We start from the raw sequence: 27672 nt of genomic DNA on the forward strand, positions 1-27672 counted from the left end.
AGCTTTCTACAAAAGATGCCTTAAAAGACTAATATTCCTGATATTTAAAGTACGATCACAAATGGCTAAATAGATACACGGCAAACACAAGTCAAAATTACTCCATCCAATGCCTCCTTAATCTCACTCTCAACATTTCTTTGACCACAATTCCCATCACTCTTGACCAGTATTCCTAATGTTGGGGAGAGTAACTCAGGAAAATATACAGCCTTACCCCTTTTCATTTGCTTTTACAGCAACGAATGTTACCGTCTCACAATCCTGCCATGTTAGAATAAGATATGAAAGCTATAGTCAAAATTACCTGGCCTGCACAGAAGGGAACCTGCCAGAAATATTCTGATGCTCCTTTTTTTTTTCTTTTTAATGGAATGAGAGCTTTTTTATCTTTTTTTAAAACATGTTTTTCTTTAAAAAAAAAAAAACCATAGCAGCCTTTCCATGCGTAAATTCTTGGCTGCTTTTAAAAAAAAGCAGATGCAAAGAGTTTAATGAGCCTTATTACTTCCGAGCAAGGTTAATCTGTGAAAAGGATTACAGGTGAGGTTCAGAATACGTCGGGATCCCCTAGGCTTGCCACAACAATTCCATCCTTTAGGAGCTGTGACTCTACTGGAACACACGATGCTGACTGCTTTCTATCCAGAAGTCTGGAGGAACTTAATAAGTTGGAAAAGTGCTCAACATCAAAAATCTGGTTTTGGTTTAAATCCTTGGAGTCTTGAAAAACTGCGGAATCTCTACGCCCATCCTTGAAAGTAATTTGACTTATTTGAAACATGCCAGCAAGCACCGGATGGCTACTATTTATAAAACCCTGAATTTTGTGTACATAGCCATACAATAACACAGATATAAAGTAGAATTATGATCAGTAAATACGAACCTGTGCTTTGCCAGCCAAGCAGACTGCTGCATCAAAACAAATGCATGTTGGCAATTTGTGCTTGAACGCAACTGCACAACCCATCTTCAAATGCACCATTCTTGCCCTTTGCCAGTGTGCGTCCCTTCCGCCTTTCTCTTCGGACTCAGGAAAAACTCAAAGAGTTTTCAAAAAACCCGCTCTTAAAACTCAATCGCCTGCTCACAAAAAGCTAAGCATTCCGCAAATACTTCCTCAGTGTTACATTGGTTTGGTTTCCATGCAGTAAAAAGGGATAACAATAATAATTATTAACAAAACAAAAAAACCCACCCAAAAGCAAGCGCTTTCTCGATCCTCATTTGGCAAGAAGCACCATGGTTTAGCCATCCACTGATAAAAAAAATTGGATCGGGTTTTTTTTTTGCAAAGGATTTGGCCTGAGCAGACATAGGTTTCTTCCCAAACTTGGTTTTATTTTGGTGAGTTCTTTGCTTCTTCTTTTTTTCTGGAAAGTCGGCACGATGCTTCACCGCTGGGGGATGACCACCAGCGAGCCTGAAGACCATTCTTCTGGGTTCCACATCCTGTCTTTAATCAGCAGAGATCTTTTTGGATGGTTATAGAATGGATTCTGATCTGTACAGCATGCTGTCACGAAAATCTTTACATTTGGTATTTAAACAATGGACCGACGTCCTGCAAGGCAAGCCGGCTCAACCGTCTGCAGGACGCCTTCTTTTCGCAGACCAGGCACGGTGAGCTAAGCAGGATCTCTCTTACAGGAAGGGCCAGGTTTTTTTTCTTTTTTCAAGAAAGCAGTTCGTCTTCGCTCACGTTTGGCAGATCGTTCATGGTGTGGAATGCCTCTTCGCTGCTCTGTTTTCTGCTTTGGAAGGAAGACAAAGATGGTTAAAAGCCAAAGGTTTTTTGTCCTTAACTCAAAGGAAGGCATGAGAACGATTGCAATGCTTGGGGGGGGGGCAGGGGGGAGACGATGGTGCAATGACCATTTTTATTTCGTTTAGATAGCTTGCTCTCTGCAGGAACAGAAGGAAAATTGGGGGGAATTTTCCCCAAACCCACTTTTTCAAGTTTTAAGAGATGTACAATCTCAAGATATAAGGCAGGGAGAGAGGGAGGGAGGGAGGGAGAGAGGGAAGGGAAGGGAAGGGAAGGGGAGGGAGGCTATGGTTCATCCATAGCCCCCTCTGAGGCACTTACATCAAGTATGTCTGGCGGTCTGGTGCGGAAAGAAATCTTTCTTCTCTTCTACTCCCCTCAAACGGATTCCCAAAGGATCTTTTCCTGATCATGGACTTTACCAGGATCTGAGAACAGAACGGGCACAACTGAGCCCACAATTTACGTTGCTAAGCGAGACAGCTCTTAAGGGAGTTTTGCCCCTTTTCAGAGTCTTTCTTGCCGCAGTTGTTAAATGAATCACGGCAGTCGTTAAGCGGGTAACATGGTTATGAAGTAAAACCGGCTTCCCTGTGGACTTTGCTTGTTGGAAGTTCGTAAAAGGGGATTGTGTGACCTTGGGACACGGCAACGGTCGTAAGTACGAGCCATTTGCCAAGATCTGAATTTTGATCACACGACTGTGGGGATGCTGCAAAGATTGTGGCTGTGAAGAATGATGATCAAGTCCCTTTTTTCAGTGCCCTTATAACCTGGAACCTGGTCCCTAAGTCAGGGGTAGGCCACCTTGGCTCTTGTATGACTCGTGGACTTCAACTCCCAGAATTCCTGAGCCAGCATGGCTCAGCTTGGAAACCTCTCCCTTTCCCCTCAGCATGGCTGGCTCAGGAATTCTGGGAGTTGAAGTCCATGAGTCATAAAAGAGCCAAGGTGGCCTACCCCTGCCCTAAGTGAACCATGGTGAGCCAGGATCCCTTTGTCTTCTTAAAACCACAGGCAACCTTCCTAATCTTGCCCAGAGCAATCTAGAATTGAACTAGCCCCGTCCATTTGAAGCTCTCTGCCTCTCTGCAGAGACTGACAGGGTTTAATGGCAAAGCCATTACTGAAACTGGCACGGACGCGAAAGCCTGGCAGCGGCTCAAGTGCAGAGCCCAAAATCCACTCACCACGGTGGCTAAGCTGGGAATGTGCTTGACTGAATTCTCCACCTCTTCTTCGGTGACCTCGATCAGCGTGCAATTTTCATCCTCGGTCGGCAGCGGCTCAATGCCGTTCTTGGTGACCCACGGATGCAGCTGGGGGAAGAGAAGGAGACAAGGCTGGGCCGCGGGTTTCAGAAAAAATAGTTGGGGAAGAGGATTTTGTGGGTGGGTGGGGGGGTCTCTTTTTCTCACTAAAAGGATGGCCGTGAATTACCTTAATTTCTGGGATGGTGATCCTGGATTCGGGTTTTTTGTCCAGCATCTGGGTTATTAGATCCTTCAGTTCGTCAGAAATGTCTGGTCTTGGATGATTAAAAAGAAAAAGAAAAGAAAGAACGCTGCCTCTTGAGTTGATTGGTTAGAATTATGGTGGTCAGCAGCGAAAGTGTCTCTGCCTCCCCCTCAAAGGAAGTCATGGCCAATAATCCGAGTTGTGATTTTGATCGGCCTCAGAAACACGGGCCCTGCTTCCCCCTCCCCCCCGCCCCAGATCTGAGCTGCTAGATTCCTCCCAGCGGGGCTGAGAACTTGTCATGCCTCTAAAAAGCATCTACGCATCTACAGGACTCAACCTGTGTTCTCACTTACTGGTCCGGAAATTCCAGCATCTGGCTCTTGATTTTGCTGTGTAGACTAAGGATCCGCTCATCCATAAAAGGACACTGGGAAGGATAAGAATATCCAGGGAGATGTTATGGCTGGCACAGAGGAGAAACTGGATGAGTTCCCCTTCGAATCGCACTGCGTGGGTGACAAAACAGTTCTACGACAACCTGACCCAGAATTGGGTCACCTACAAACGGTTTAACACCACCTACTCCATAAAACAGGCATAACATAATCACACAAAATTGTAGAAAAGGGGCATATTTTCCAGAGTTAACAAAACCGGATTAAAAAACACACATTCCGCAATCTTGCCTGGTTGCAGAATATACACGGAAACACATTTGAGCTTTAGCACTTTGTTTTTTTTTAAAAAAAGGAATCTCAGCCCTAGCGGAGGAATTGGATCACTCAAAGAAGTGGAAAAATGATAAACCACAACTGAGAGATCCTCTCATTTCTGTTTGACTTAATAGCCATTATTAAGAGGCTTGCATTCTGTAAATTTAATGCTTTCTTTGGCCTGGCATCTGACCAAGAAAAAAACTGGCATAGAGATAGAAAAAGACATTCTGTTACCTGTCCGAAGACAAAACAATACAGCGTGATTCCCATTGCCCAGACATCTAAAGCCTTGGAAAAGAAGGGAGGGAGGGAGGGAGGGAGGGAGGAGAGGGAAGAAAGGGAGGAAAAAATGGGAGGGAAGGAGGGAGTGAGGGAGGGAGAAGAAAGGGAAGAAGGAAGAAATGGGAGGGAGGAAGAAGAAGGAAGGAAGGAAGGAAGGAAGGAAGGAAGGAAGGAAGGAAGGAAGGAAGGAAGGAAGGAAGGAAGGGGAGGAAAAAGGGGAGGAGAGAAGGGTTAGGGTTAGAGAGAGAGGGAGGGAGGGAGGGAGGGGGGGAGGGAGAAAATATACATTAGCTTTTCAAAAATGCTTTCTCCTTGCATTATTATCACTGATACTTCTATCACTGGGAGAAACAGCTAGATGATATTTTGCCTCTTCATACAGCAATGCCTCTATTCCATTCGCTTTCCAAGGTTGGCATAAATTATTATTATACTGACACATCAGGCCAGTCCTATAGGGAAATAGGGGATCTGCCATAAGATCTAGTGATCTGCCTTAAGACGTAATGGTCCATCCTAAGATCACACAGCTTCACAGTTGAGGCACGGACAGTTGAGGCCACAGACTAACATTAAATCACCAACCGGCTAGGTTCACATATTGTGCTATTTTAAGGTTTGTTTTAGCCACACCTTGACTAAGCCACGATTGGTGGCGCAGCAGTTAAGAGTGCAGTACTGCAGGCCACTTTAGCTGACTGTGTTCAGCAGGTCAGCAGTTCAAATCTCACCGGCTCAAGGTTGACTTAGCCTTCCATCCTTCCAGGGTAGGTAAAATGAGGACCCAGATTGTTGGGGGCAATGGAAATATATATACATTGCGTACTGGTGTACACCGTTTAGAGAGTGCTCGCACTTAAAGCGGTATATAAGTCTCATAAATAAATAAATAAATTGTCAGGATTTATACAACACTCTCGGCCCAAATCTCGGATTACATTGGTTTGCTTTAGGCCAGGTTCAGAGACCGCGTCAGCTTGAATTAGGAGTCGGTTCTAAAACCTTTTCCCTTCCTACCAGACGACAGGAAAACAAGATTAAGCTTTTCCTTCCCTCCTCTTACCTTTCCTGAAAATATTTTTCTGGTTTCGGAAAGCGTCTCTGGGGCCATGAATGCTGGTGTGCCCACCGTGTTGGTCAACAGGGCATCCGATCCTTTGAATTCATTACTCACGCCAAAATCGGCAATTTTGATGTGTCCGTCTTCGCCCACCAAAAGGTTGGAAGGTTTAATGTCCCGGTGGATAATTTTTTGGTAGTGTACTGTGGAGAAACGTTAAATGTGAGACAAGATGTTAACTTCTTTTGTCTGGCTTGCAAAATAAGGGCAGGTGAGCAGTTCCTATTTATTGTAAGAAAAGGCTATGCGGAAAAATGTTACTCTGCACGGGTTCAAAAGACACCATCTCCACATTTTCTTACAAGGCCCAGCCTTGGGACTCAAACCAGACCTGGTTCTGAGCTTTGTTATGGTTTTTTTTCTACACACTCACAGTATTCAATGCCTTTGATCAGGTCTTGGAAATAAAATCGTGCTTGGTCTTCAGTAAGAGGCTTCAGATTGGGAACTTCCATCACCGGCCTACAAAGGGAAAAATAAATTAATTTAAAGAGACCAGTTGGACGGAAGAGGACTTTCCTGGTAGGAGATAGTAAAAGAGGGATTAGCAGCCGTTCCTTGAGTCCAGCACACCTGGTACCTGCAGTCTAAGAAAGTGACCATTTTAATTTCTCAGGAGCAAAACAATTTGCTAAACAAGCAATACTGGCATAGTATTAAATGATAAAGCATGGATTTGCTCATCCCACAGAGCTAAACATAAAAAAACCACGTTGTGGCTCAGTGCAAAGTGTGGGCCGTTATGGTTTGTACAAATCATAGTTAACATTTTAAACGTGGTTAGTTCAGGGCTCAAACAAGCAGAGCCAACTCTTCACTGTGACTAAAAATTGTGAGTCATATTGTAGTCCACGTGCGGAAATAGACATTTTAAAACAGAAAACCTACTGCCATACTATCCAGCGGTGTTTTTCAACTTCAGCAACTCAGAAATGTGTGAATTTTAGCTCCCAGAATTCGCCAGCCATTAAGATGTATGAAATTCAACTCCCAGAATTCCCCATGGCTAGGGAATTTTGGGGGTTGGAAGTCCACACACCTTAAAGTCACAGAGATTGAAAAAAAATATTGCTGTAGGGAGTAAAATGCTTCGGGCAACAATTTCTCCCCTTATTCTGTAATGCAACATGTGCACTATTATTTAAAAAAGGTAAAAACAATAATCAACTCACCCCTTTTTCACAAGTTCAAACACTGAAATGCAAAAGACACAGGCCGTTAATTACAAGGAGAAACATTTGCGTAACAAAAGGGTCCCAACTAGCTGACTGGGTCAATCAACCCCTTGGCAGGGCTGCCTCTGCAACATGTGTGGGCAGGAGGAACCTTATTCCCTCCCTCCCTTTTTTGGGTATCAAAAGAAAGGGAGCAGGGTGGCTTACCCATGTATAAGTGATCTTCCGTGGGGTCATCAAGTACCTTCCAGTAACAAGAAAGACAAAAGGGGTTTTATATCTGAGCTATACGCACGATACCAAATTCTCCGAATGAATTCAGATTTTCATGTGGGAAGCAGAAACCTCTCGCTAACTTCTGGCCAGCCTTTCTGGCAACTGAAGTGGGTCATATTGGAAACCCAACTGCTCACACCTTCTCCAGGGAATGCCACTTCAGCTTCTGGCTTGGGCTCTGGCAGACAATCTGCCCAGGCCAGAGATGTGTCCAGACCTAAGAAGTGCCTCTTGTTCAAGATCCTCCTCACCTCCACCAGCTTGACAATGTTTGGGTGGTCCAGCTTCTTCAAGATGGCGATCTCTTGGTAGACCTGCTCAATGGGTCCTCTGGGTTGGCAGAAGCCTTCCAGGGGCAGTTTGGCACCCCGAGGAGGAGGGCGGCCTGAGGGAGAAAATACAGATATAGATTACCTACCTGTTATCAACCTGGAAGGCTGGTGGAAAATGGCTTGGTCAGCCTGATAGGAAAGATGACCAGCGGAGCCAACTCTACTTTATCGTAACAAAATCTTGCAACCCTTCTTCATGTTTTTCATATGACGTCCGTAGGGATGGAGGGCACTCAAGCTGGGAGTCAAGACAAAACCAACCACTTAGGTCAGGGGTAGGCAACCTTGGCTCTTTTATGATTCAAGGACTTCAACTCCCAGAATTCCTGAGCCAGCCATGCTGAGGGGAAAGAGAGAGGTTTCCAAGCTGAGCCATGCTGGCTCAGGAATTCTGGGAGTTGAAGTCCATGAGCCATAAAAGAGCCAAGGTTGCCTACCCCTGACCTAGGTCCAAACCAAGTGGGCCTTCATTGCATTAATTCCCTCAGGTCCGGGACTCAGAGGCCTTCTGAGGAAACAGGCTGACCTTTGATCCCTTCCATCCTTTGGGGTCCCACCATTTTGCTTCCTCCCCACCCACCTGCCCAGGACAGCGGCCTGCGCACCCCAACTTACGTGGGAAACCCGCTTGTCTCATCAGCTTCTTCTTGGAAAGCACTTTCATTGCCTGCAGGAGACAAGGAGGTTGAGTTGCCGGGGAACAAAACAACTCGCAACGCCACACAAAAATTAATTACTGGTTGCTTCAAAATGGTTTCATAATGAGTCCTACGCTGCTGTTCTTTTTATGCCGTTTCAACTCTGCTCTGGGGATAAAACCGATAGGTGGATTAAATAAATTAAATTAAGTCCCCACCTAACTTGCTGTGCAAGAATATGAATATGAATCCTCCCTTATCAAAACTCATCACCCAATTCCACCCTCTCCTTCGAGTTCTTTTTTTGGTTAATCTGAAGCAATCCATCCCAGCCAATGAGCATTTACTCACATAGTAAGTGTTGTCATCTTCATTGTATGCCAGCTTCACAACACCATAGGAGCCCTGCGAAACACACACAAACACACACACACAAACTGTAGGTGAAGAAAACAGGAAGGAAACAACAGTTGTCCTAAACGCTGCAGAAATGATTGACAAGTTCTTTTAATTTGTATGTTTATTTACAAAGGCAGAAGGTCAGTTTCCATCCCCAATATGCAACAACTATGCAAGAACTGTGTGTGTGTGTGTGTGTGTGTGTGATTTACCTTTCCAATTTCATCCTTCAGAGTGTATTGATTGAGCTGCACACAATCCTGAGAAAGAGAAAAGGCAAAATGAATTACCGAAAGTCGATAGCCAAACAACCTGCCATTAAGCTGTGTCTCTTCCTCCCCTTTGGGAACATAAAACCTCCTCCATTCGCACAGTTAAGTTATTGTTTCCATAGAAGCCACCAACATGAGGGTGGGAATACACACACACACACACACACACACACACACACACACACACAAGCACACATACAAACAGAGAAGCATCTGACAGGGATGAGGTGCCCGGGACTTCGGCTACCATTATCCCCACCCTTGACTTCAAAACACTTGGAAAACATTCAGTTGCCGGTTGCATTTATTTATGCATTTTTATAAACTGGTTATTTATAATTTTATACCGATATTTGTGCTATTTATATTTACAAGTGGTCCTTGAATTACGGCCACAATGGAGTCCAAGGTTTTTGTTGCTAAGTGAGACATTGTTAAGTGAGCTTTGCGCCATTGCACGACCTTTCTTGCACAGCTGTTAAGTGAAACTCTGCAGAAAGCAGAGCTGGGATCTCTGACGGTTCCCTTCCACGGCCAAGTATGAACTCCAGGCTATTCTTGGCTTGTTTGCTAGTTAGAAAAATCCAGAGGTTTTCGGTTTCCTGGAAACCAGCATCAGTGAGAACGATAAATCCACGGAACAGCTGGCCTCCCAGAATGGTGGGAGTGCTGGAGGTTTGCAAGAAAGGATTGGACTAACTTTTATCCGGGGTGGTATAAGGACTCCTGCCTCGGGGTGGGGGCTGGACTAGAACACCTCCAAGGTCCCCCCCAGCCCTGGGATTCTACGAAACACGCTTTTGCCCCCAGCTGCATCTGAAAGAGAGAACTAAACCCAGGCAGGCCAAGTTCTTACCTGGCCAGCCATCGGGCGCTCCCTTACATTAGGAAGCTGAAAGCTAATTCCACCCTCTCTTAATTTTTTTTTTCCCCCTCGTCTTGCCAACTGGCTTCCTTCTCCATCTGCTGCAGTGAACCACCTAGAATTCCCGCTGGGCGCGGGAGAGTATTAGCATAAATGCATCTTTTTTTCTGATATTTAATTGGGAAAGAAGGGGATGAAAACACAGGAGCCCACCCATTTGTTTCTAATCAGCCAGCTGCTTCGCTGCAACTCTTCAGCTACATATATGGCAAAAAAACAAAAACCCAAAACCCACCTAATTTCTCTTCCTCCCCCTTTCTCTGAATAAACAGGATAGGTCCCACTGTGAGCCCATGTGGTCAATTTTAGAGGCTCTGCTAAGAGGCAAAAAAAAAAAAAAAAGAAGGAAAAAAAATCTTTGCTGGGTCAAAACACACTAAATGATGCACAAAGTCCCATCCTTCTTTTAGGACCAGTAGTCCTCAGCTTACGGCCACGACTGATCCCCTCCCCCCATGGACTTTGCTGGTCAGAAAGTCGCAAAAGGGGATCACACGACCCCCGAAACATTGCAACGGTCGTAAGTACGAGTCGGTTGCCAAGGGCCTGAATTTTGATCCAGTGACCACGGGGAATGCTGCAATGGTTGCATCAAAAACAGTCACAAGTCCCTTGTTTCAGACGGACAGCTGTGTAAACGTGCTAAGTAAATAAATATAGAGCGAATACATTTGCTCTATTCATTTCCTCCTTCGAGAGTTGGGGGAAGAGGATTCGGGGGGGGGGGCTCTCTTTTTCTCACGAAAAGGACGGCAGGGGAACCAGAGTGACTTCTGCAAGAACAGGAAAAGGGACAGAAATAGGGGCTTCCGAGCCCCCAGACCCTTCCGTCTTTGAGAATGACGCTGGAGTCCTAAGAATCCCGGGAGTAACAAAAAACAGCCCCAAGTCCAGAAATCCATTGGACGCTCCTCTTCGGTTTGACGTGGAACGGAGCTTAATGCACCGTTCGATCGTCCTTTCTCTGCTTAAAATGCAGTGGGGTTAATTGGAAGGTAAGTGCCGTAAAAAGCACGAAGCACTTATTCTCCCAGTGATCCAAGGTGTGGCCCCACTCACCATCACCCTGAGGTTAATGGCAGAAGACAAATTGCCTGCAAGTTCTCTAAGTCAATGTTTGCCAACCTCAGTAACTTTAAGAGGCGTGGACTGACTTTCAGAATTCATCAGTCAGTATGCTTTCTTTCTTTCTTTCTTTCTTTCTTTCTTTCTTTCTTTCCTTTTTTTCTTTCTTTCTTTTTCTTTCTTTCTTCCTTCCATCTATCCATCAATCCATCTTATCCACCCATCATTCTATCTATCTATCTATCTATCTATCTATCTATCTATCTATCTATCTATCTATCTATCTAACTATCTATCCAATTTATATAGCTGCCCTTCTTACAAGAAGTGACTTGAGAAGTATACAGCACAAAAAAAGTGTAAAACGGTACTAATAGTTCCAATAATTATTGGTTTTTCTTTTCCTTTCTGGAGAAATGTGGAGATTTTGGCACTGAGAATCAAATTCTTTCCCATCTTGCCAAAATAATTCAATGTACTTTTTTTTTTTTACAGTTCATTTCTTATCAACAATATACTGGAAAAACAGCCATACAGTCTCCCTAATTCCTTCATCCACTTACCGTATTTCTGCATCTTTTTTTCCCCACCTTTTCTCCTTCCCCTTGTTTGTTTTTGTTTTTTTTCTCCTTTTTTCCTCCTTCTTTTAACAACGCTGAGCAAACAAGCAACCTCGGCTCCAAACTGAGTCGGGAGGGACGTTGCTTCTCTTACCTGCAATCCGGTGATGGAAACTCGGTGGGATTCGATGGTGGGCCTGCGGGGCAGACGTGGGGAAGAGTGTGGGGAGGTGACGGGGGAGTAAGGGAGGGAAGGGTAAATGTAGCGCCCGTTGACCCCCATGTTCCCGCTGGGGGACTGGACGGAGGGAGACCTCTCTTGCAGAGACAGCTTGCGACTTGAAAGGTTGACTTTGACCCAAGGTTCCCTGGTCTTTCTGGAGGAAGCCCTCGGAGGGTCGGCCGGGCCTGGTTCTTCACGACCTCCAGGAACCGGGCCCAGAAGGCGCTGCTCCTCGCACGGCTCCATGGGTTCCTCATCCGCCAGCCCCTCCGGCTGGCCTGCTGTGGACCTGGGGGGAGAGTCGCACTCCGCTACCACCACGCAGGACTCCATGGTGCTCCAGGAGGTCACATTTTAGATCCGTCGAGCAGGAAGTCTTCTCTTGCACATGGCCAAGGAAGTCACGGCAGAGAAGGAGCTTCACGGGGACAGGGCCGATGGAGGCGCATGGGAGCATTATGTGCTGACCGGCTGAATCCCCATGCTGCGGCAGCCGCTCTCCTGGACGCTGGAGCAGGACAAAGGAGAAATGAGACCAAGCAGTTGAACGTGAGAAGGACAACAGGCTAAGTCAAAAAGAGAAGAGAAAAAAAGGACTCCAGAAAATTAGAGCCGATTAATCTACCCTCCTTAAAATTCCTGCTCCAATTCCACTCTCAGGCCAAGCGATTCGCAGGTGAGTGACAGGTGCCAATAACTCTTTTACCATCACTTTTTTTCTTTCTAAATAACATGCCCTAAGCACACCCCCTTTCCCTCCTCATTCAAAACAGACAGATTTACCACTCACCCCCCCAAACTTAAATAAAAAAAAAGTAATTTCAAATACAACAATAAAAAAGAGAGAGAAATCTCTTAGTTTTGTGCAGACACACATTGCTGGGTATTAGGGCCTCGCTTTTCAGGCGGACCACATCAGGTTTAAGAGGGGCCATTGAAGGCCAGAGGAAGGCTGAGGTTGGGGCAGAAGGAGACGGGGCTTCCCATGGATTTCAGACCTCAAGATGGGTTTTAGACCCCCTGTTTCCATAGGGGGGAAAAGTTTTTTTCCTCTCTGCTCTATTTAGCAAGAAGGCTTGGGAATTATTTAGAAATTTAGAAAATAAAATTAGAAAAAAAAATGCTTGTAGGAAAATGATCTGAAATTAAAACAGAAGCTGGGTTATAGCAATAGCACACAAGCCTTGAACAGTAAACTAACCCTATTTTTTACCCTTTGAGAGCTGAACGCAACAAAATTTCATTTTAATCTATGTTGGTTAGTGTACATTTAAAGTGACAATAAAGTTATTCTATTCTATTCTATTCTATTCTATTCCATTTCTATTCTATTTCTATTGTCTTCTATTCCTTATCACTATTCTAATTCTATTCTATTCTATTCTATTCTATTCTATTCTATTCTATTCTATTCTATTCTATTCATTTTAAAAATAGCTTTGCAACAGACCCATTCTTCTAATTAATCCCAGACTTAAAATTTCCATTTTTTCCGTTTTTTTGTTTCCACCATTAAACGAAACAGCCTCCCGCACTGATTTTAACCAGTTGGGATGAGCTCAGAATCCCATCCTAATGCTCTCTCCACTCTCCTTGGCGTTCTAAAATTTCCCCAAAGCCATTAGGCCGATGCTTAAAAGCAATTCAGAGAGAAAGAGAGCAGAGATAATGAAGTATAATGAAAAGATTTCTCCAGGCTGAATTAAGGCTGACATTCAGTCACAAATCAGAAGCTGGAGAGAAAAGACAGGCTGGCTTGATGGAATGTGCTAAACCGTAGTTTGCTTCAATTATGACCCCGTGCATTGATAGATTAAACCACAGCATGGCTTTGAGATGTAAGCTAAAGCAACAGAGAATGTTTTACAATTAACCTACAGGTGAATTGAACCGAATCAGGTGGCTTAACCACGATTCATGGAATTAACCACGATCAGCAGGTTCTGAAGGCCACCCTTGCCGGCTGGGAATTCTGGGCGCTGAGGTCCTCCGATCTTAAATGTCTATGGGGATTCTCCATCATCCAGGTCATGGTTGTCCCAAAGGGGTTTTTTCAAAAGGCGAGCGGACTTTCTTTGTTTTTCCTTGAAGACGTTTCGCTTCTCATCCAAGACGCTTCTTCAGTTCAAAGTCCAGAACTCAAGAAGCTTCTTGGACAAGAAGCAAAACATCTTCAAGGAAAAAACAAAGAAAGTCCGCTCACCTGTTGAAATAGCACCTTCGGGACTCCCATCTGGATGTTTGATCCAACCCAGATCAGTCCTTCTCTGCAGGCCAGGTTGAGGGATGCAGTCGTCCGATAGGACCAGTTTTCTGGGGATGGGGAAAATGACATTCACCAATGTGAAAGAAGGGAAGGTTCCTGGGTCTTTAATGGTCGGGCTGCACCTGCCAGAATTTGTCCTTCTGAGCTGCAGGCACCTTGTGGCTTCCAAGCCCTCCTTTGTCTGACCACCCTCTAAGCTGGGTTCCGTGGGAACGTTTCAGCCTTCAGATCGTCTCTAATCCCACACATCTGAAACTTAATTCCAGGACTCTCTTTTCAGTCCCACACGCTTGGAGAGAAAATACATCCTTGCAACAATGAAGTCTGAAAAAAGCGGGGGAGATGGAAGAGAAACAAAAGCCCCAGCCTTCAACTCAGGGCACATTTGCCCAAGCCATGCTTTGCTTTGCTTTGCTTCCCTTCTCTCTCTCTCTCTCCCTCTCCCCCCCCCCCTCTCAGCCCACGGTATGTGGGGAATCTGTAGAGATAACACTTTGCAGCTTGGAAAAAGGGAGGCAGGAGATAAAACAGAGGAGAACAAGGACAAAGAGACAGAAGCAACTGGAAGGAGGCAAAGCATCAGGAGGACCTCTGCCGAAGTTTTTCTTTCTTTCTTTCTTTCTTTCTTTCTTTCTTTCTTTCTTTCTTTCTTTCTTTCTTTCTTTCTTTCTCTTCCTCCCTCCCTCCCTCTTGTTGCTTCTCCCATTTATTCATCCCAATGTCCAGCTTCTGGGTGCACAAGGGCACGCTTGACATGCCTGCTGCAGACCCATCTTGTTCTGGAGAATTCAGAAAGAGCCAGGTGGCTCCAGAGCCCCCACCCCCACAACACCCCGGCCACACTGTGCAGCTCTCAGGGACCTGGACTGGAGGCGTGGATCTACGCAGAACTGCACAGACGGTGCATTTTGCCTATCAGCGGTGGTGAGGCAAGAAACAAGCCTCAAGGCTGTTCAAAAATAATAGTAACGATAACAACAGCAGCTTCAGCTCATAAAAGAAGCCCAGAATTCAAGGAGTGAGTCTAAGAGAAGGAAGTTATTTCTGAATTTCTGAAATTGAGAAGGATATTGAGCTGGAAGCCATATGCTTCCTGAACAAACACAAAATTAACTTCCACTCTACTTCTTTTAAATTATTTCTTGCATCCTAACAAGACAGGAGCTGATCTGATTTACACGGAGATCTGCACTCCTGACCCCAGATAGGAGAGGAAAGGAGAGTTCCCCCTCTTAATAATTTGCCTCAGTGGGCACTTCTGTTTTTCCGTGTTCAACTGGAACATGAGAGCTGGGTGTGGAAGACACACAGACACACATCGCCTCCCCTTCGTTGCACGTTAGCTAATGGGAAGGAGGGAAGATATGAGCTGGCTGGCCTGTTTAATTTCTGACCCAAATTTCTAGGCAAAAGGATTCACCGTGTAAAAGCACACCTGCTAAAGACCCACGTTCTAAATCAGCGTTTCTCAACGTTGGCCACTTGAAAAGGTGTGGACCTCAGCTCCCAGAATTCCCCAACCAGCATAGCTCTGTGCTGGCTTGTCTGCCAAGGATTAAACAAACCTTTGACTATTTCCTTCTGAGATACCTGGCAAGTCCCAATCCTGCCCAGGTCATTCAGGACAAGGGGTTTAATTTATGAAGCCAGAAAGAACCCCTTCTCCTCCCATCGGCCATAAATCATCCCACTTGTCTCATGGATTTCAACCGCCCTCCGGAGAGTCCACTGTAAACTCTCCATCCCTCCTATCGCCCTGGCTAGTCTTCCGCAGAACGGCCCCTGCTCCAGATGGGGATTCCTCCACTCGGTTCCCTCCTGCCCAGCCGTGTCCTGAACGCTCTGCACGTAACATGCAGTTCAACCCCAAAACCAAACTTTGAAAAAAACAAAACAAAAACCCAACACAGTCCTTCGAGACCCAAAGAGGGATCTGGAGCATCAGTTCTCCGCTCCTTCTGTAGGTTTGCTCTACATGGCAACTGAAAGGAGTAGGGATGGCATTTGAAGTGGCTGGTTTTATTCCCCCCAGAACGGGAGAGTCCTCCTGCCGGTGGATTCGTTCCTAGCTCTCCCAGCCCTTCCTGGCTTCTCCAAACAGACGTTAGTTGCCAGGGGGACTCCCAACGCCCCATGCCTTTTTCCCCTGAAAGCAGCCAGATGGACACGGTGCTGCCATCCTTTTCCCAGATGTGGCAGGTGGGAGGCGAGCAGAAAAAGCATCTCTCCCCTTCCCAAAGACCCCTTGCCCCAAATCTAGGGGCTGCCTCCCTCCCTTCACCCCCCCTCCGAGCCAAAGCCACCCCCTCCCACCCAGGAAGAAAGTATGCAGGGGAAGGAAAGATGCTACGAAGCCCAGGCGGCCCCTCCTGCCTCCTCTTCCTCCACCGTCATCCCAGCCTACCTGCCTGTGGCTCCAACCGGTGGGGGGGATCCAGGCAGCTACAGACCCAGCGCTTCCCGCAGCCTGTCTAGGAAGGTGTCCATGGCACGACAACGGCAGCCAGACGCCCCAGATGCTGGCAGCTGTACCCCGATTGGCTGTGCCCGCAGCTTTTCCTGTCTAGAAAGTGAGAGTCGGCTTCAAGCAGCTGGCCGCTGATTGGTTCAGCTGGGCTGTCGAGACCGGCTCTGATTGGTGCAAGGGAGGGGAGGGGGTTGTTATCAGGCCACCTCCCAAAGCTCTTCTCCCCCCTTTTCTCTCTTCCTCCCTCCCCCCCCTTTCCCCCCCCCTGGGCTGAGCAGCAGAAAAGGCATCCAGGCAGGAGAACTTTCCCCTCTCCCTTTGCCCCAGGAGCAAACTGCAGAGATTTGGGGGGGAGGGGGGAGGAAAAAAAAGCTCCAACTTTTCAGGGAGGGGAGGGCGTCCCCCCCCAGCCTTAAAAGCCCCCCAACCTCAGGGAGAAGGATGGGAAAAGAGTTGCCCGTGTTTTCCACGCTTCCTTTGCATTCGCACCTGGGTGGCCAAATACACAGGTAGTCCTCAACCTACGACCACAAGCGAGCCCAACATTTCTGTCGCTAACCCGGCCATTAAGTGAATCTGGCGTGTCAGACGGTCGCGAAAGGAACCACCTGACCCCAGGACGCTGCCACCGTCATAAATGCGAGTCAGTTGTCAAGCATCCGAATGTAAATCACATGACTACGGGGACGCTAAGTGGGAAAAACTTAGCCCCTTTTTTTCCAGTGCCGTTGTTAAGTTTGGTCACTAAATGAACTGTTGCAAGTCGAGGACTGCCCGTACTTAGGATTACAGTCCCGCCGTGCGTGACATCAGTGGGGCAAATCTTGAGTTCTTTTTTCCACCTTCCTCACCTGCACAATCTCTAGGGCTGAGAGAAGAAACGCAGCATTTCAGAACCTCCTGCAACTGGCGCTGCCCCCATCCAGGCCTTGCCAAGCTTTTAAAAGTTCCCCCACCCAGAGAGAGGGACTCTTAGCCGCCCGGAGCCGCTGCGAGGCCAGGAGAAACTCCAGAAGAGCCTCTTTACCTAGGCTAAAAGCGTCTCCTGAGCAACGGGAGGGGATGTTGCCTCCATCAGAGAGGCTTCAATAATGCAAGAAGGGGGATGATGGGCTCTGAGAGCTTCTCATTTGGAAAACAGATCGGTCTCCGATGGACTTTGGGACAAAGATGGACGTCCAGCTTTGAAAGCTCAGCTACGCCGGCCAAGAGCCGCTGCACTTTGCGGAAAAAAAAAAAAAAAAGATTGCCGGATAGATCGATACGGCCAGCCCTCCACTCACCACCGCAACTCAGGCCAAAACTTTACGTTGCTAAGTGAGAAAGGCGTTACGTCAGTTTTGCCCCGTTTTATGACCTTTCTCACCACAGCTGTTAAGTGAGTCGCTGCGGCTGTGAGGTGAATCTGGCTTCTCCATTGAATTTGCTCATCAGAAGGGGGCCAGAGAAGATCGTGTGACACCCCTCCCTGAGACACTGTGACGGTCACAAATACGAGTCAGTTGCCAAGCGTCTGAATTTTGATCAGGCGATGTGGGGATACTGCAACGGTCACAAATGTCACTTAACGACGGTGGCGAGAAAGGTCGTAAAACGGGGCAAAACTCACTTAACAAGGGTCTCGCTTAGCAACAGAAATTTTGGGCTCCACCGTGGTCGTAAATCGAGGACCACATGCAGTGGGACCCAATTGGTAAAGGCAGTCTGGGGCACGCAGGCCACCTTTAACCAGGATCGGTTAGTGGGCCTCGATCTGCAAGAACAGACAAGCCGGGCACGAAGGGCATCTGAACACAGGCCCACATCTGGGCACCCAGAGAGCAATTTATTGCCATTTGCAGAGACCGAACAGGGCGCAGGGAGAGACACACAGACGGGGGGGGGGGGGACTGTGGAGGAAGGATCTACAGATCTCGTTCCACTTGTGGGGCTCCACTGGCCTTCCCCAAAGACTGGATTCCTTTGATCAGAGGCCTCATTTGAAAGTGCTGATCAGGGGGACGCCCCGGGCGGGGAATTCCAGATGAAGCTGCCGGAAGAGCATGGCGCACTGGTTCCTCTCCTGGGTCTTGCCCAGGCTGTGGAAGAGCCTGGCTTGCAGATAGACGATGTCCCGCAGCTGTTCTTTACATTCCACTTTTGCAAAGTAGGTTTTGGCTTCGTTCAAGTTCAGGATAGCTGCTTCCAGAGCTGCAGGACAAAAAGAAAGAAAGAAAGAAAGAAAGAAAGAAAGAAAGAAAGAAAGAAAGAAAGAAAGAAAGAAAGAAAGAAAGAAAGAAAGAAAGAAAGAGAGGGAGGGAGGGAGAGAGAGGGAAAAAAAACCCAGAAGTTTTCAATTAGATCCGCCCTATTTTCAAAATGGATATTTTAACAGATGCCCGCCAACCAGCCAAATAGTCGAGGGCAATTTGGTCTAGTGGTTAAAAGCACCAAGCTACAAACTGGGAGTCCCACCCTCGAAGGCAGCTGGGTGACCTTGGGCCAGTCCCTTCCTCTTAGCCCTAAGAAGGAGGCAATGGCAGGGATTAGTCGAGGCAGTCGACAGCAGTCAACACTGACTCGAAGGCACAAACACACAAAATGGGGGAAGTGGGGGTGGGAATCAGGAAATTCGGGGATTCAGAGTAGCCAATGGCTACTCATTTTGGCTCTTTCTGAAGCCCCAGGCGAGGTGCCTTTCTATCAAGGGGCCCACACTGGTGGAAATGCCCGTTTAAGTCTGCCGTTTTCTCGAAGGGCATCTCCCCCGAGATCTTCCAAGGACCCCTGCAGCGTGGAGAGCTACCTTCTGCCTTCTTTGCAGGGTCGTAAGAGGCTGCAGAAGCCACCTGGCACTTGGCCACCAAAAACATTGCAGCTCCTTTGTCCAGCACGGCCCCGTGGGCCAGGATGGGCTCGATGGCCATATGCAGGATGCTGAGGGCTTGCTCGGGAATCCCCAGGATCAGCTGGAAAAGAAGCAAACACGAAGGCGACCATCACTTCCTCGCTTCTCTACCTCTTTGGCCGACTCCCCAGGGGCAAACTTATTTTAGAAGAATTTGACCCTGCAGGAGGCGGGAAGACTGACAGGACACCCTTGCAACTGACGGTACATCCTCACATGAAATCAAAGGGAGATTTATTTGTAGCTTATAAAGCATGGTTTATGGCTAAGTAAACCTAGACCATCCTAGCCCAAGGCAAATCCAAAAACGCCAGGGAATTTCTAGAAGCCTGGCACTCTGACATATTAGCCATCTAGAAACACCTATTAACAACATCTAGATGCAAAAGAGACGATCAACCAGCCCAAAAGGGAACAAAAAGACCCCAGCACCTCCCCACTGGCAATCAGCACCCAGGTCAGCATAGACTAACTCCAAGCTTAACATCAGACCAACAATCAAGTAAACAACACCCCAATCAAGGAACCACCACAGAAGCCATCAGTAAACAACCCAACCAAAGAAACTGACAGGGTAAGCCACCAGAATATAAGCTGACAGCAAACCCCACTCCCTTCTAGCACTGATGATTATTCCCTAGTTTGGGTAATGAAACGTCTGCAAGAAAACAAGCCAGCTCAGAAAGCACCCAGGACCCCTCGTGGCTAAGTATTTCATGACGCCAGCCAAATGTGCTTTAGTCAATGAACAACCCGCTTAACCCCCTTCGTGGGGGATGTCAGGGGGCTGTAGGTTTTCCGGAAGGGGTTCGGTCCCCATCCAGCAGACAGAGAAGCGCAAGGAGGAGCAAAGCAGTACCTGGGCAAAAGCCAAATTGAGGATGGTCTCCGAAGCCAAGTACTGCAGGCGGTATTCCCTGGCCAGGGCCAGGGCCTGCAGCAGGACGGGCAAAGCGATCGTGTGGCACAGAGACTGCCAATACAGCTCGGCGACGGAGAGCAGGACACTGCCCCCGAGGGAGGGGAGAAGAAACAGAAAGGAGGGATCAGAATGAGCTCCTGGAAAAAAAAGTAGTTCACACACCAGCCCTCTTGATCTTACATTCCCAAGAGACTTTTAAGCTCTGCCTCCGGAGGTTCAGATTAAGCACTGTGCATTTCTGGAGCGTGTGATTGTGGCTGGCCACTCAGTGGGTCTTGCGAATACAGAAGCAAGCAAGAGCATCCTTTGCCTTACCTGATGACCATCTCGGTGTTTTTGACTTTATGGCAGTGGATCAAGAGCTTCTCAAGGAGTTTGTGTGCCTTGGACATCTGATTCTGGGCTTTGAGCAAAGCTGCCTTCCTGAAAGACCAAAGGCAAGCGCGGAAGAGCAGAAAAGGTATTAGTGCCACGGTTTATTTGTATTGTTTTATTCCTTTGTTATTGTTATGCTTACATTTTTCTTCCTCTTTTTCTGTTTTATTGTTGCAAGCCGCCCATGGTGAAATAGTAGGCAAATAATTTTAACAAAAAAATAAACATTTTTTTTTTCACAGCAGGACCCAGCATCCAGGGATTTGATGAGCCCCAGCCCACCCGCAGGAGAAAAATCAAGTGAGAAACTAATGTGGCTTTCCACAGGTTCAGTTCTTGACTTACGGCTACTTGTTTAATGGCCGTTCAGAGTTACGGTAGCCTTGAAAAAGGGGCTTTGTGGCCTGTCCAGCACTTCCAGCCATCATCAAACACTGTCCCTTCCCCGTGATCCCAGGACTGCATTTCAAGTGCTAGGGAAGCAGCTCCCACGACTCGAAAGCAACACAAACACACTTTGCGCTTATTTCTTTCTGCCGTTGGGTGATCTCTCACCTGTAAACCCCTTCACAGCTATTCAGAGCAGTGATGCCGGCCACCAACGAGTCGGCGACATGGTATCGGCCATCGTTCATGGCTCGGTCAAACTGGATTTTCTGATCAAACAGCATCCACAGCTGCGCAAGAAGATCAGACAAGAGTCTAGCTTTAAAAAGAACTGGATTTTTACCTGCTTGCGAAGTTTTGCACACCCCACACGTATCGTTGTCTGTCCAGTTTGTCCCAATGTATATGACATCCCAGATGTGTTGGGACTCCCATCAACCTCAATTTCGGCAATGGATCCTGTTGCCCCAGGATTGTGGGATTTGCAACACCACACATCCAAAAAGAAGCAGGTTACGATAGTCTGGTTTATGCATTAATACACTTTGGGTTTAGATTTAAATCTTTTCTTTTCTTTTTTTTAGCTCTCTTTAACATTATTTTTGTATGACAAAATCCAAATCTGGCACTATTTAGAAGTTACTTCCAGAAACAAGCAGCCAGCATAATGTTAATAATTCAACTCACAGAATTTTGTAAGCAAACACATAAATAAATGTCAGAAAATATTGTTCTCTCAGGGTTTACTGCTGAAGCTCACCTGGGCGTGCTGACTGTTGGTGGGAAATCTCTCTTTAAGATGCTTCAGAATCTCAGAGGCCGCCGTGAAATAACCCTGATGTATAAAAAGTGAGATTGGAAAGAACAGAGTAGAAATGTATGTCAGAGCTAAGAGATTTTCATCCTTAGTTTCAAAAATAAAAAATGCACAGTGCGAAGAAGTGCTTTTATTTATTTATTCATTAAATTTATATGGCCACCCATCTCACTTTTCTGTGACTCTAGGCGGCTTACAAAAAAATACTTCCTGAAAAAAAGATTTAACATATTATCAAATACATTTAATAAAGCTGAACTATTTTAAATACTTTCAAGAGTCTTGTTCTTTGTTAAGATATTGCTTTGTTTTAGGGCACCATGGATCACTTAGATGAGATGCTGAAGTGTCATATAAACAGCTCCTCCCAAGTACAAGTTGTACAAACACCTGCAGAGATGCTGGCTGGGGAATCCTGGGAGTTGAAGTCCACACCTCTTAAAGCGGCCAGGATTGAGAAATGCTGCTTTATAGGGACAGAGCGCTGAGTATAGCAGCAGGACCAGCAAGGGATCTATCTGGATGAGACAGATGGAGTGCGACTCCGGGTGATCCCCCCAAAACCGACTCTCTTCTTCAACCTTAAGAAGGGCACTTGCCAAGACTATTGCAAAGATCATTCAAGATAGCGGGAAATCTCAGCCCACAGAAAGGCGCCACCCACCTGCTCTGCATGCAGCTCCGCCAAGTGGCACAGCACCACGGCAAAAGACTCTGTGTTGTTTTGCTGAACGCCCACGTTCACGGCCTCCAGGCTGTTCATGCTCAAGAGCATCTGGGCCTGCTGGAGCGCCATTGTGCTGGGGCGAGAGGAAAAAAAAACCCAGGCTACTGATGGGCAGAGAATAACAGCCTTGGCATTTGGCCCGTTCCTTCTGTTCCATTCTGAACAGAGGCGCTCAGTACCTTTTAAAAGAAAAGGGCTCTGCGCCATTCAAGAGCTTAATCCTGCAGTGGCCATTATGGAAACCAGTACAATGTATTCTGTACTTTTTCCCGTGTTTGCAGGCGCACTGACATATTCAGTTCCTGGGATTTACTAGACTACAGGCGTACTTTTGCGCTCGTAATTTTCATTCAGATGAATCTAATAAATATGTTTGAATGCGGCTTCCTGACAATTTCAGATTTTCTGAGCTTCCTAAGAATCCCTAACAGCGACTCAGACCTTCTGCCGTGACCAACGTGGGACGTACCTGCGCCCGTACAGCCTCCAAATGGCCGTCTTCTGGGCGATGCTAATATCGATCAGTTCAGACAAGCTGTGTTTCCAGTGCAAGAGGTCGGAGTCTTTCAAAGCATCCATTAGCTTGTTGGCTGTCTTTCCTGCCAAAGCTCTTTGCTGGACCAAAGACTGGATCCCCAGAGAGGCTAAATACTAGGAAAGGAGGAGAGACGGTGTTTTAAAAGAGGAAGCTGTTACTAACGCAAGCAAAAGAGAGAAAGGCCAAGCAGGGGAAAGGGACTTTAAAAACAGGAAAAAAAAAAGAAAAGAAATGGACCAAGTGATCGACAACCTACTGGCAATCCAAAATATACAGCTTTCTTCACGGAATGCTCTAGAAGTATGCAGCTATCCGATCTTTTCTGTTCCAAGATGTGCAGCCAGCTCTGATAAAAAAGTGACAGGAGACAAACAGGATTGTTACTTGAGGACTGAGAAGTCCCTTCACTCAGAAGACTGGTCTCCATGGACACCCCAGTATGTACCCCAGTATTGGGGATTTCAGAGTCAGCAGAAGCATCCTTGCACGCCGCCTGGCTTGCTCTCACTGATTCCATGAAAGGAAGCTCAAGGAGCCATTTTTTTTTTTCTTTTCAAAGCCAGCTCAAAACTGGTCGGATCCTGTGTTTGGCCTATTTGATCCTAGATTCACGGCAACTGCCATCTGGACTCAAAGCACTGGAACAGAACAGTGGTAAGAAGGATCTGAGATCTTCTCCTATGAAGCCTCCACCAGCTTACCAAGCAGTGCTGTAAGCAGACGTGATCGTTCGATTCCTGGGCAATCCGGATGGCTTCCTGCAAGGCCAGCTCAGCCTGGTGGCTGCAATCGGAGAGAAAAGACACCCCCTGTTCAGGCTCTATTAATATGTGGACCCTTAACAACATGCAGGTAGTCCCCAACTTACAACCGTTCTAAGTTACATCACAGAAAATGTGACTTATGACCGGTTTTCACACTTACAACCATTATAGCATCCCTGTGGTCACATGATCAAAATTGAGATGCTTGGTAACCGAGTCATATTTATGATGGTCGCAGTGTCCCGGGGTCATGTGATCCCCTTTTGCAATCTTGCAACGAACAAAGTCAATGGGGAAGCCAGATTCACTTAACAACCGTATTACTAATTTAACAAGTGCAGTGAACTCACTTAACAACTGTGGCAAGAAAGGTTGTAAAATGGGGCAAAACTCACTTAACAAACGTCTCAGTAACAGAAATTTGGGGGGCTCAATTCTGGCCGTTAAGTAATATATGTTCTTATAAATATAGAACCAGCCGCTAAGGAGGTTGGCAACTCAACCTAGTTTTCTTAGAGGAAGATGCAGAAATTCAATTTTCTTTGGGGCACAAAAGAAAGAACATTTTACCATTTATATTATTTTATTGTTAGGAGTTATTAGATATACTCGACCCAGATCCCAACCCACATCTGAGAAGATAGGAGACTCAAGTAGGCAGGAAAGGGGGTGGATACCTGTCGGCTTCTGAAAGTAGATAAAAAACAACTCACTAGTGACCGAACCGGCAGTGCAGTGCAGCCAAATTAAGGGCAGCGTATCTGAGGCTTCGCCCATAACCTTCATCCCCGTTACTTTTGCTTTCTGCCCCAGTGAGAATCAAGCGGTCGAAGTAATGAAGGAGACTGTGCGTTGAGCTGAAGACGTCTTGGACTCGAAGGCTGTTTAAGTAGCTCAGATAATGCTAGAAAGAAACAACCAAATTTGTATAAACTGCCAGAGCCATATACGAAGATGGGTCCTCATTTTATCGACCTCGGAAGGATGGAAGGCTGAATCGACCTTCAGCCAGTGAAAATCGAACTGCTGGTAGCCGGCAGTCAGCAGAATTAGCCTGCATCACCACATTTTAACCACTGCACCAGCATGGTTCATAATGGTGGGCTCTTACATGACATCCAGTCACAGAGTACAATTTACAAACCATGGCTGGATGGACACATAAAAATATGGCCTGACTCGCGTAAGGACCGCATCACTTAACAACAGATGTTCTGGTCCTAATTGTGCTTCTAAATCGAGGACTACCTGGATCAGAACACCAGAGCAACCCATGCAGCTCCCAAGTCAGCCTTGCCTCCCTGCCACTCATGCTGCTTAGCCCATTGCAATGCGATACACCCAGTAAGGTGGGATCTAAGAAAACAAATTAATCTAACCTACCGCTTCAGCAAAATCCGGGTTAAATTTTAACAAGTTGTTCAGCTCCTTTTGCAAAGATGCCGGAGAAAGTGCTTTGGTCTCATCATTTTTCAACAAAGATGCCTAGAATTAAATTTCAAAAAAGAATCGTTTGTTTCTGATCACAGGTGTAAATTTACTGGAACAATATAAACTGAACCTTTTTGCAGTCAACACCGCAACAGAACTTTGCACATATCAAGTGTTTTGCAACTTTAGCAACTTAAAGATATGTGGACTTCATGCTAGCTGAGGGATTCTGGGAATTGAAGTCCACGCATGTTCCAAGGTGCCAAGGTTGAGAAGCCCCCCTTATATTGTGGCATGCCTCTTGTGCAGTCGACAGCAGATATTATTTTAGGGAGATAACGGGAAATTTATTAAATAAAACACTTCGCCTTTTGGAATTGCAGATATATCCAGACTTTAGTCCTCAAGCTACAGAATCTCTTCCACATCCCACTGTTCATCTTCTGATATATTAAGTATGCTGTGAAGGGAAATAGATTACACCAAACTACTCAGTCGGACTTGAGCTTAACAATTAACATACCTGTTGTGAGAGGAAGTATTCCGCTTGCTTCTGTGAGAGTGGGCCATTGCAGGATATCTCTTCCTCCCTTCAAAGAGAGAACCCATTATGACATTTCACCAGAAACTTAGAAAGGACAGAAGTAGCAAAGAGTTTCAAATTGTTTCAAAAAGGGCAAAAAAATCAGGACAGAAATCTACCAGGTGTCACAGGCTCTGAGAACCTGCAAACTATTTTCCTAGGTACAGATAAAGCGATAGCTTTATAATGGGCCCCCTCCTGCTGAAATGTACACAACAGAACAATTTCAGAACTTTCAGTCAAATTTATCCAAGAGTTTGAATTGGCCACACAAACCAGGGAATCTTGGGATCAATCCTGGCTTTTATTCAGAAACCAGAATTGAGATATTCTTAAGTATAGCAGGGTACATAGTTTCTACCGCTTCCTGATTTAAATGGGCTCTAAAAACCAGGCTATTCCCCCAGTTTTGGGATAAAGAGAATAGCACTCCTTCTGTGTGTTTTGGCTTATTTGATGGTTGTTGGTTTCTCCAGACTTTGTGCCTTTAACATTATGTACAATATCGTCTGAATAATAAGCTGCTCAGAGTCCTCCTAGATTGGGGCTGCCTAAATACAGCTAGCTCTTGACTTACGACTACAACTGAGCTCAAAATTTCTGTCACTATGCGAGACATGAGTTTTGCCCCATTTTACAACTTTTTTGCCACAGTTGTTAAGTGAATTATTGCAGTTGATAAGTTACTAATCCGGTTGTTAAGTGAATCTGGCTTCCCCATTGATATTGCATCTCAGAAGGTCACAAAAGGGGATCACGTGACCCTGGGGGACACAGCAAAGGTCATAAATATGACTGGTGACCTGAATTTTGATCACATGACCATGGGGATGCTTCAAAAGTCATAACTATGGAAAACAGTCATAAGTCACTTTTTTCAGTGCCGTTGTAATTCTGAATGGTCACTAAAGGAACTGTTGTAAGTTGAGGACTACCTATATTTCCTAGAAATGAATAAATACTAACCTGAATGGTCCGTCAAGTTCTTCTTTCTCCATTTCCTCATCCGGTTCTCCGCAACGTGTCAGCTCCATTTCACTCTCATCTCCCCTCCCTTTCTTGGCATCAGCTTGGAAGTACTGCTGGAGAGCTGTGTAAAGCTTGTAGACTTGGCTGAATGAAAGCTTATTATAGGCCAGGATCATGTGGCGCAGAAACAAGCCTGCAGAGACAAGGAGTACACTATTATTGTGGACTTGCCTCTTCTCCTACCTCATCAGCTCTAGAGGGATCACACTGCAGTACAGGTAGTGCTCGACTTACAACAGATTTTTTACCTACAACACTTGTTTTGTGAACTTCTGGTTCTGTTCCACTGAATGAGTCTGAAAGATCATCAAAGAATTGTTCCATATCTTTCAATTCCCCTTCTGCCATCAGCTTGATTCTGTAAGGGAAGCCAACAGAGGATACTGCAATGTTGTGTATGCAAAGCATATGAACAATAGTCCCTCCCAAACGATGAATGTTAGAAAATAATTTTGAAATTAGAATTGAAATTGTAGAACCAACTCCACCCAAAAAAGGATTAACTAGCTTCTTCACCCAAGAAATCTTTTCAAACTTGTAAAACAAATTTTCTTTTCACATAAAGTACCAAAAACCTGGAGAAATTTATTAAAGCCTTAACTGCATCCTTCAAAGCACATTTATGTCCACTAACAAGTCTTCTTGGTAAGCAAACAAGAGTGAACACAAATAAAACAAACCGGCATTTGCAACAGAAGGAAAAAGACATACCTTGTTTGAACAGAATTTGCTATTTCAGAGCAGCATTCATCAATACTTCGAATCAAACGAGACAGTGTCATATCAGGACCCTAAATAAAAAAGTAACACTAACACTTAGAATGGCCGTGTTCACACAATCCATTAACTCACAATTCATTGAAACATGAATTCCTGAATTAATCCAACTGATGAATTCATACAGAATATGGAACCATATAATAAATAAAGGGATGCAGGCCGCCCCTTTCTCCCCTCCAGCACCCCCGACCTGCAAGAGGGGCAGCAGTAGCCGGTTGAGCCGCCGCTTTTCGAGCAGGCTGAGTTGCGGCCCAGTCCGGCCCAGCTCCCGGATCAGCACCAGCAGCGCCATCTTGTAGGGGGTGACCCAGTCCTTGATGCCGAATACGTTGGCGTGGACCACGCCGTTGGTCATCATGGGGTTGAAGTAGAGGCTCTCGTGGACGCTGGCCATGGCTCCTTCGCGGCGCGATGGGGGACCGCATGTGAAGGCGCACCCCGCAGCCGTCACCCGGGCGACCGCCGCTGAGTCGCTGAGTAGCCA

The 27672-nt window shown here is 46.2% G+C and overlaps 2 protein-coding genes across 3 annotated transcripts; both read right to left on the bottom strand.

Moving 5' to 3' along the window:
- Positions 1-439: 439 nt before the first annotated feature.
- On the bottom strand, positions 440-16155 carry CAMKK2 (calcium/calmodulin dependent protein kinase kinase 2). 2 transcript variants are annotated; one of them, XM_039362845.1, is made up of 16 exons: positions 15886-16155; positions 11147-11723; positions 8383-8430; positions 8123-8176; positions 7749-7800; positions 7053-7186; positions 6733-6769; positions 6523-6544; positions 5724-5812; positions 5294-5493; positions 4183-4236; positions 3586-3659; positions 3212-3299; positions 2962-3090; positions 2093-2199; positions 440-1754 (listed from the first exon to the last, which is right to left on the bottom strand). In XM_039362845.1, exons 2-16 carry the CDS (start codon positions 11546-11548, stop codon positions 1679-1681), a joined length of 1566 nt encoding a protein of 521 aa, XP_039218779.1. In that variant the 5' UTR covers positions 11549-11723; positions 15886-16155; the 3' UTR covers positions 440-1678. The 2 variants fall into 2 exon arrangements, with proteins under 2 accessions (XP_039218779.1, XP_039218778.1); XM_039362844.1 differs by having other exon boundaries at positions 440-1757.
- Positions 16156-16289: 134 nt separating this feature from the next.
- On the bottom strand, positions 16290-27582 carry ANAPC5 (anaphase promoting complex subunit 5). Its single transcript, XM_039362838.1, has 17 exons — positions 27379-27582; positions 27120-27199; positions 26657-26766; positions 26346-26541; positions 25320-25386; positions 24749-24850; positions 24079-24269; positions 23303-23384; positions 22858-22947; positions 22533-22714; positions 22001-22136; positions 21280-21354; positions 20688-20809; positions 20073-20180; positions 19695-19842; positions 18734-18896; positions 16290-18138 (listed from the first exon to the last, which is right to left on the bottom strand). Exons 1-17 carry the CDS (start codon positions 27580-27582, stop codon positions 17924-17926), a joined length of 2271 nt encoding a protein of 756 aa, XP_039218772.1. The 3' UTR covers positions 16290-17923.
- Positions 27583-27672: the final 90 nt, after the last annotated feature.

Source organism: Crotalus tigris, unplaced genomic scaffold, assembly GCF_016545835.1.
Source record: "Crotalus tigris isolate CLP2741 ecotype Arizona unplaced genomic scaffold, ASM1654583v1 scf7180000019478.12717781048:2074007, whole genome shotgun sequence".
Classification (NCBI taxonomy): domain Eukaryota; kingdom Metazoa; phylum Chordata; class Lepidosauria; order Squamata; family Viperidae; genus Crotalus; species Crotalus tigris.

What these genes read in the sequence shown, in the direction of transcription:
- CAMKK2 (XM_039362844.1), bottom strand. Translation starts at nt 11,548, where the DNA reads ATGGAGTCCTGCGTGGTGGTAGCGGAGTGCGACTCTCCCCCCAGGTCC. An exon ending in GAGACAAGCGGGTTTCCCAC is followed by an intron (nt 7,187 to 7,748) that starts GTAAGTTGGGGT and finishes TTTCTCCCTCAG; the next exon opens with GCCGCCCTCCTCCTCGGGGT. An exon ending in TTTGAACTTGTGAAAAAGGG is followed by an intron (nt 5,813 to 6,522) that starts GTGAGTTGATTA and finishes TTCCCTTTGTAG; the next exon opens with GCCGGTGATGGAAGTTCCCA.
- ANAPC5 (XM_039362838.1), bottom strand. Translation starts at nt 27,582, where the DNA reads ATGGCCAGCGTCCACGAGAGCCTCTACTTCAACCCCATGATGACCAAC. An exon ending in TGGAGGCTGTACGGGCGCAG is followed by an intron (nt 22,137 to 22,532) that starts GTACGTCCCACG and finishes CTCTCGCCCCAG; the next exon opens with CACAATGGCGCTCCAGCAGG. An exon ending in CCAACAGTCAGCACGCCCAG is followed by an intron (nt 20,810 to 21,279) that starts GTGAGCTTCAGC and finishes CTTCTTGCGCAG; the next exon opens with CTGTGGATGCTGTTTGATCA.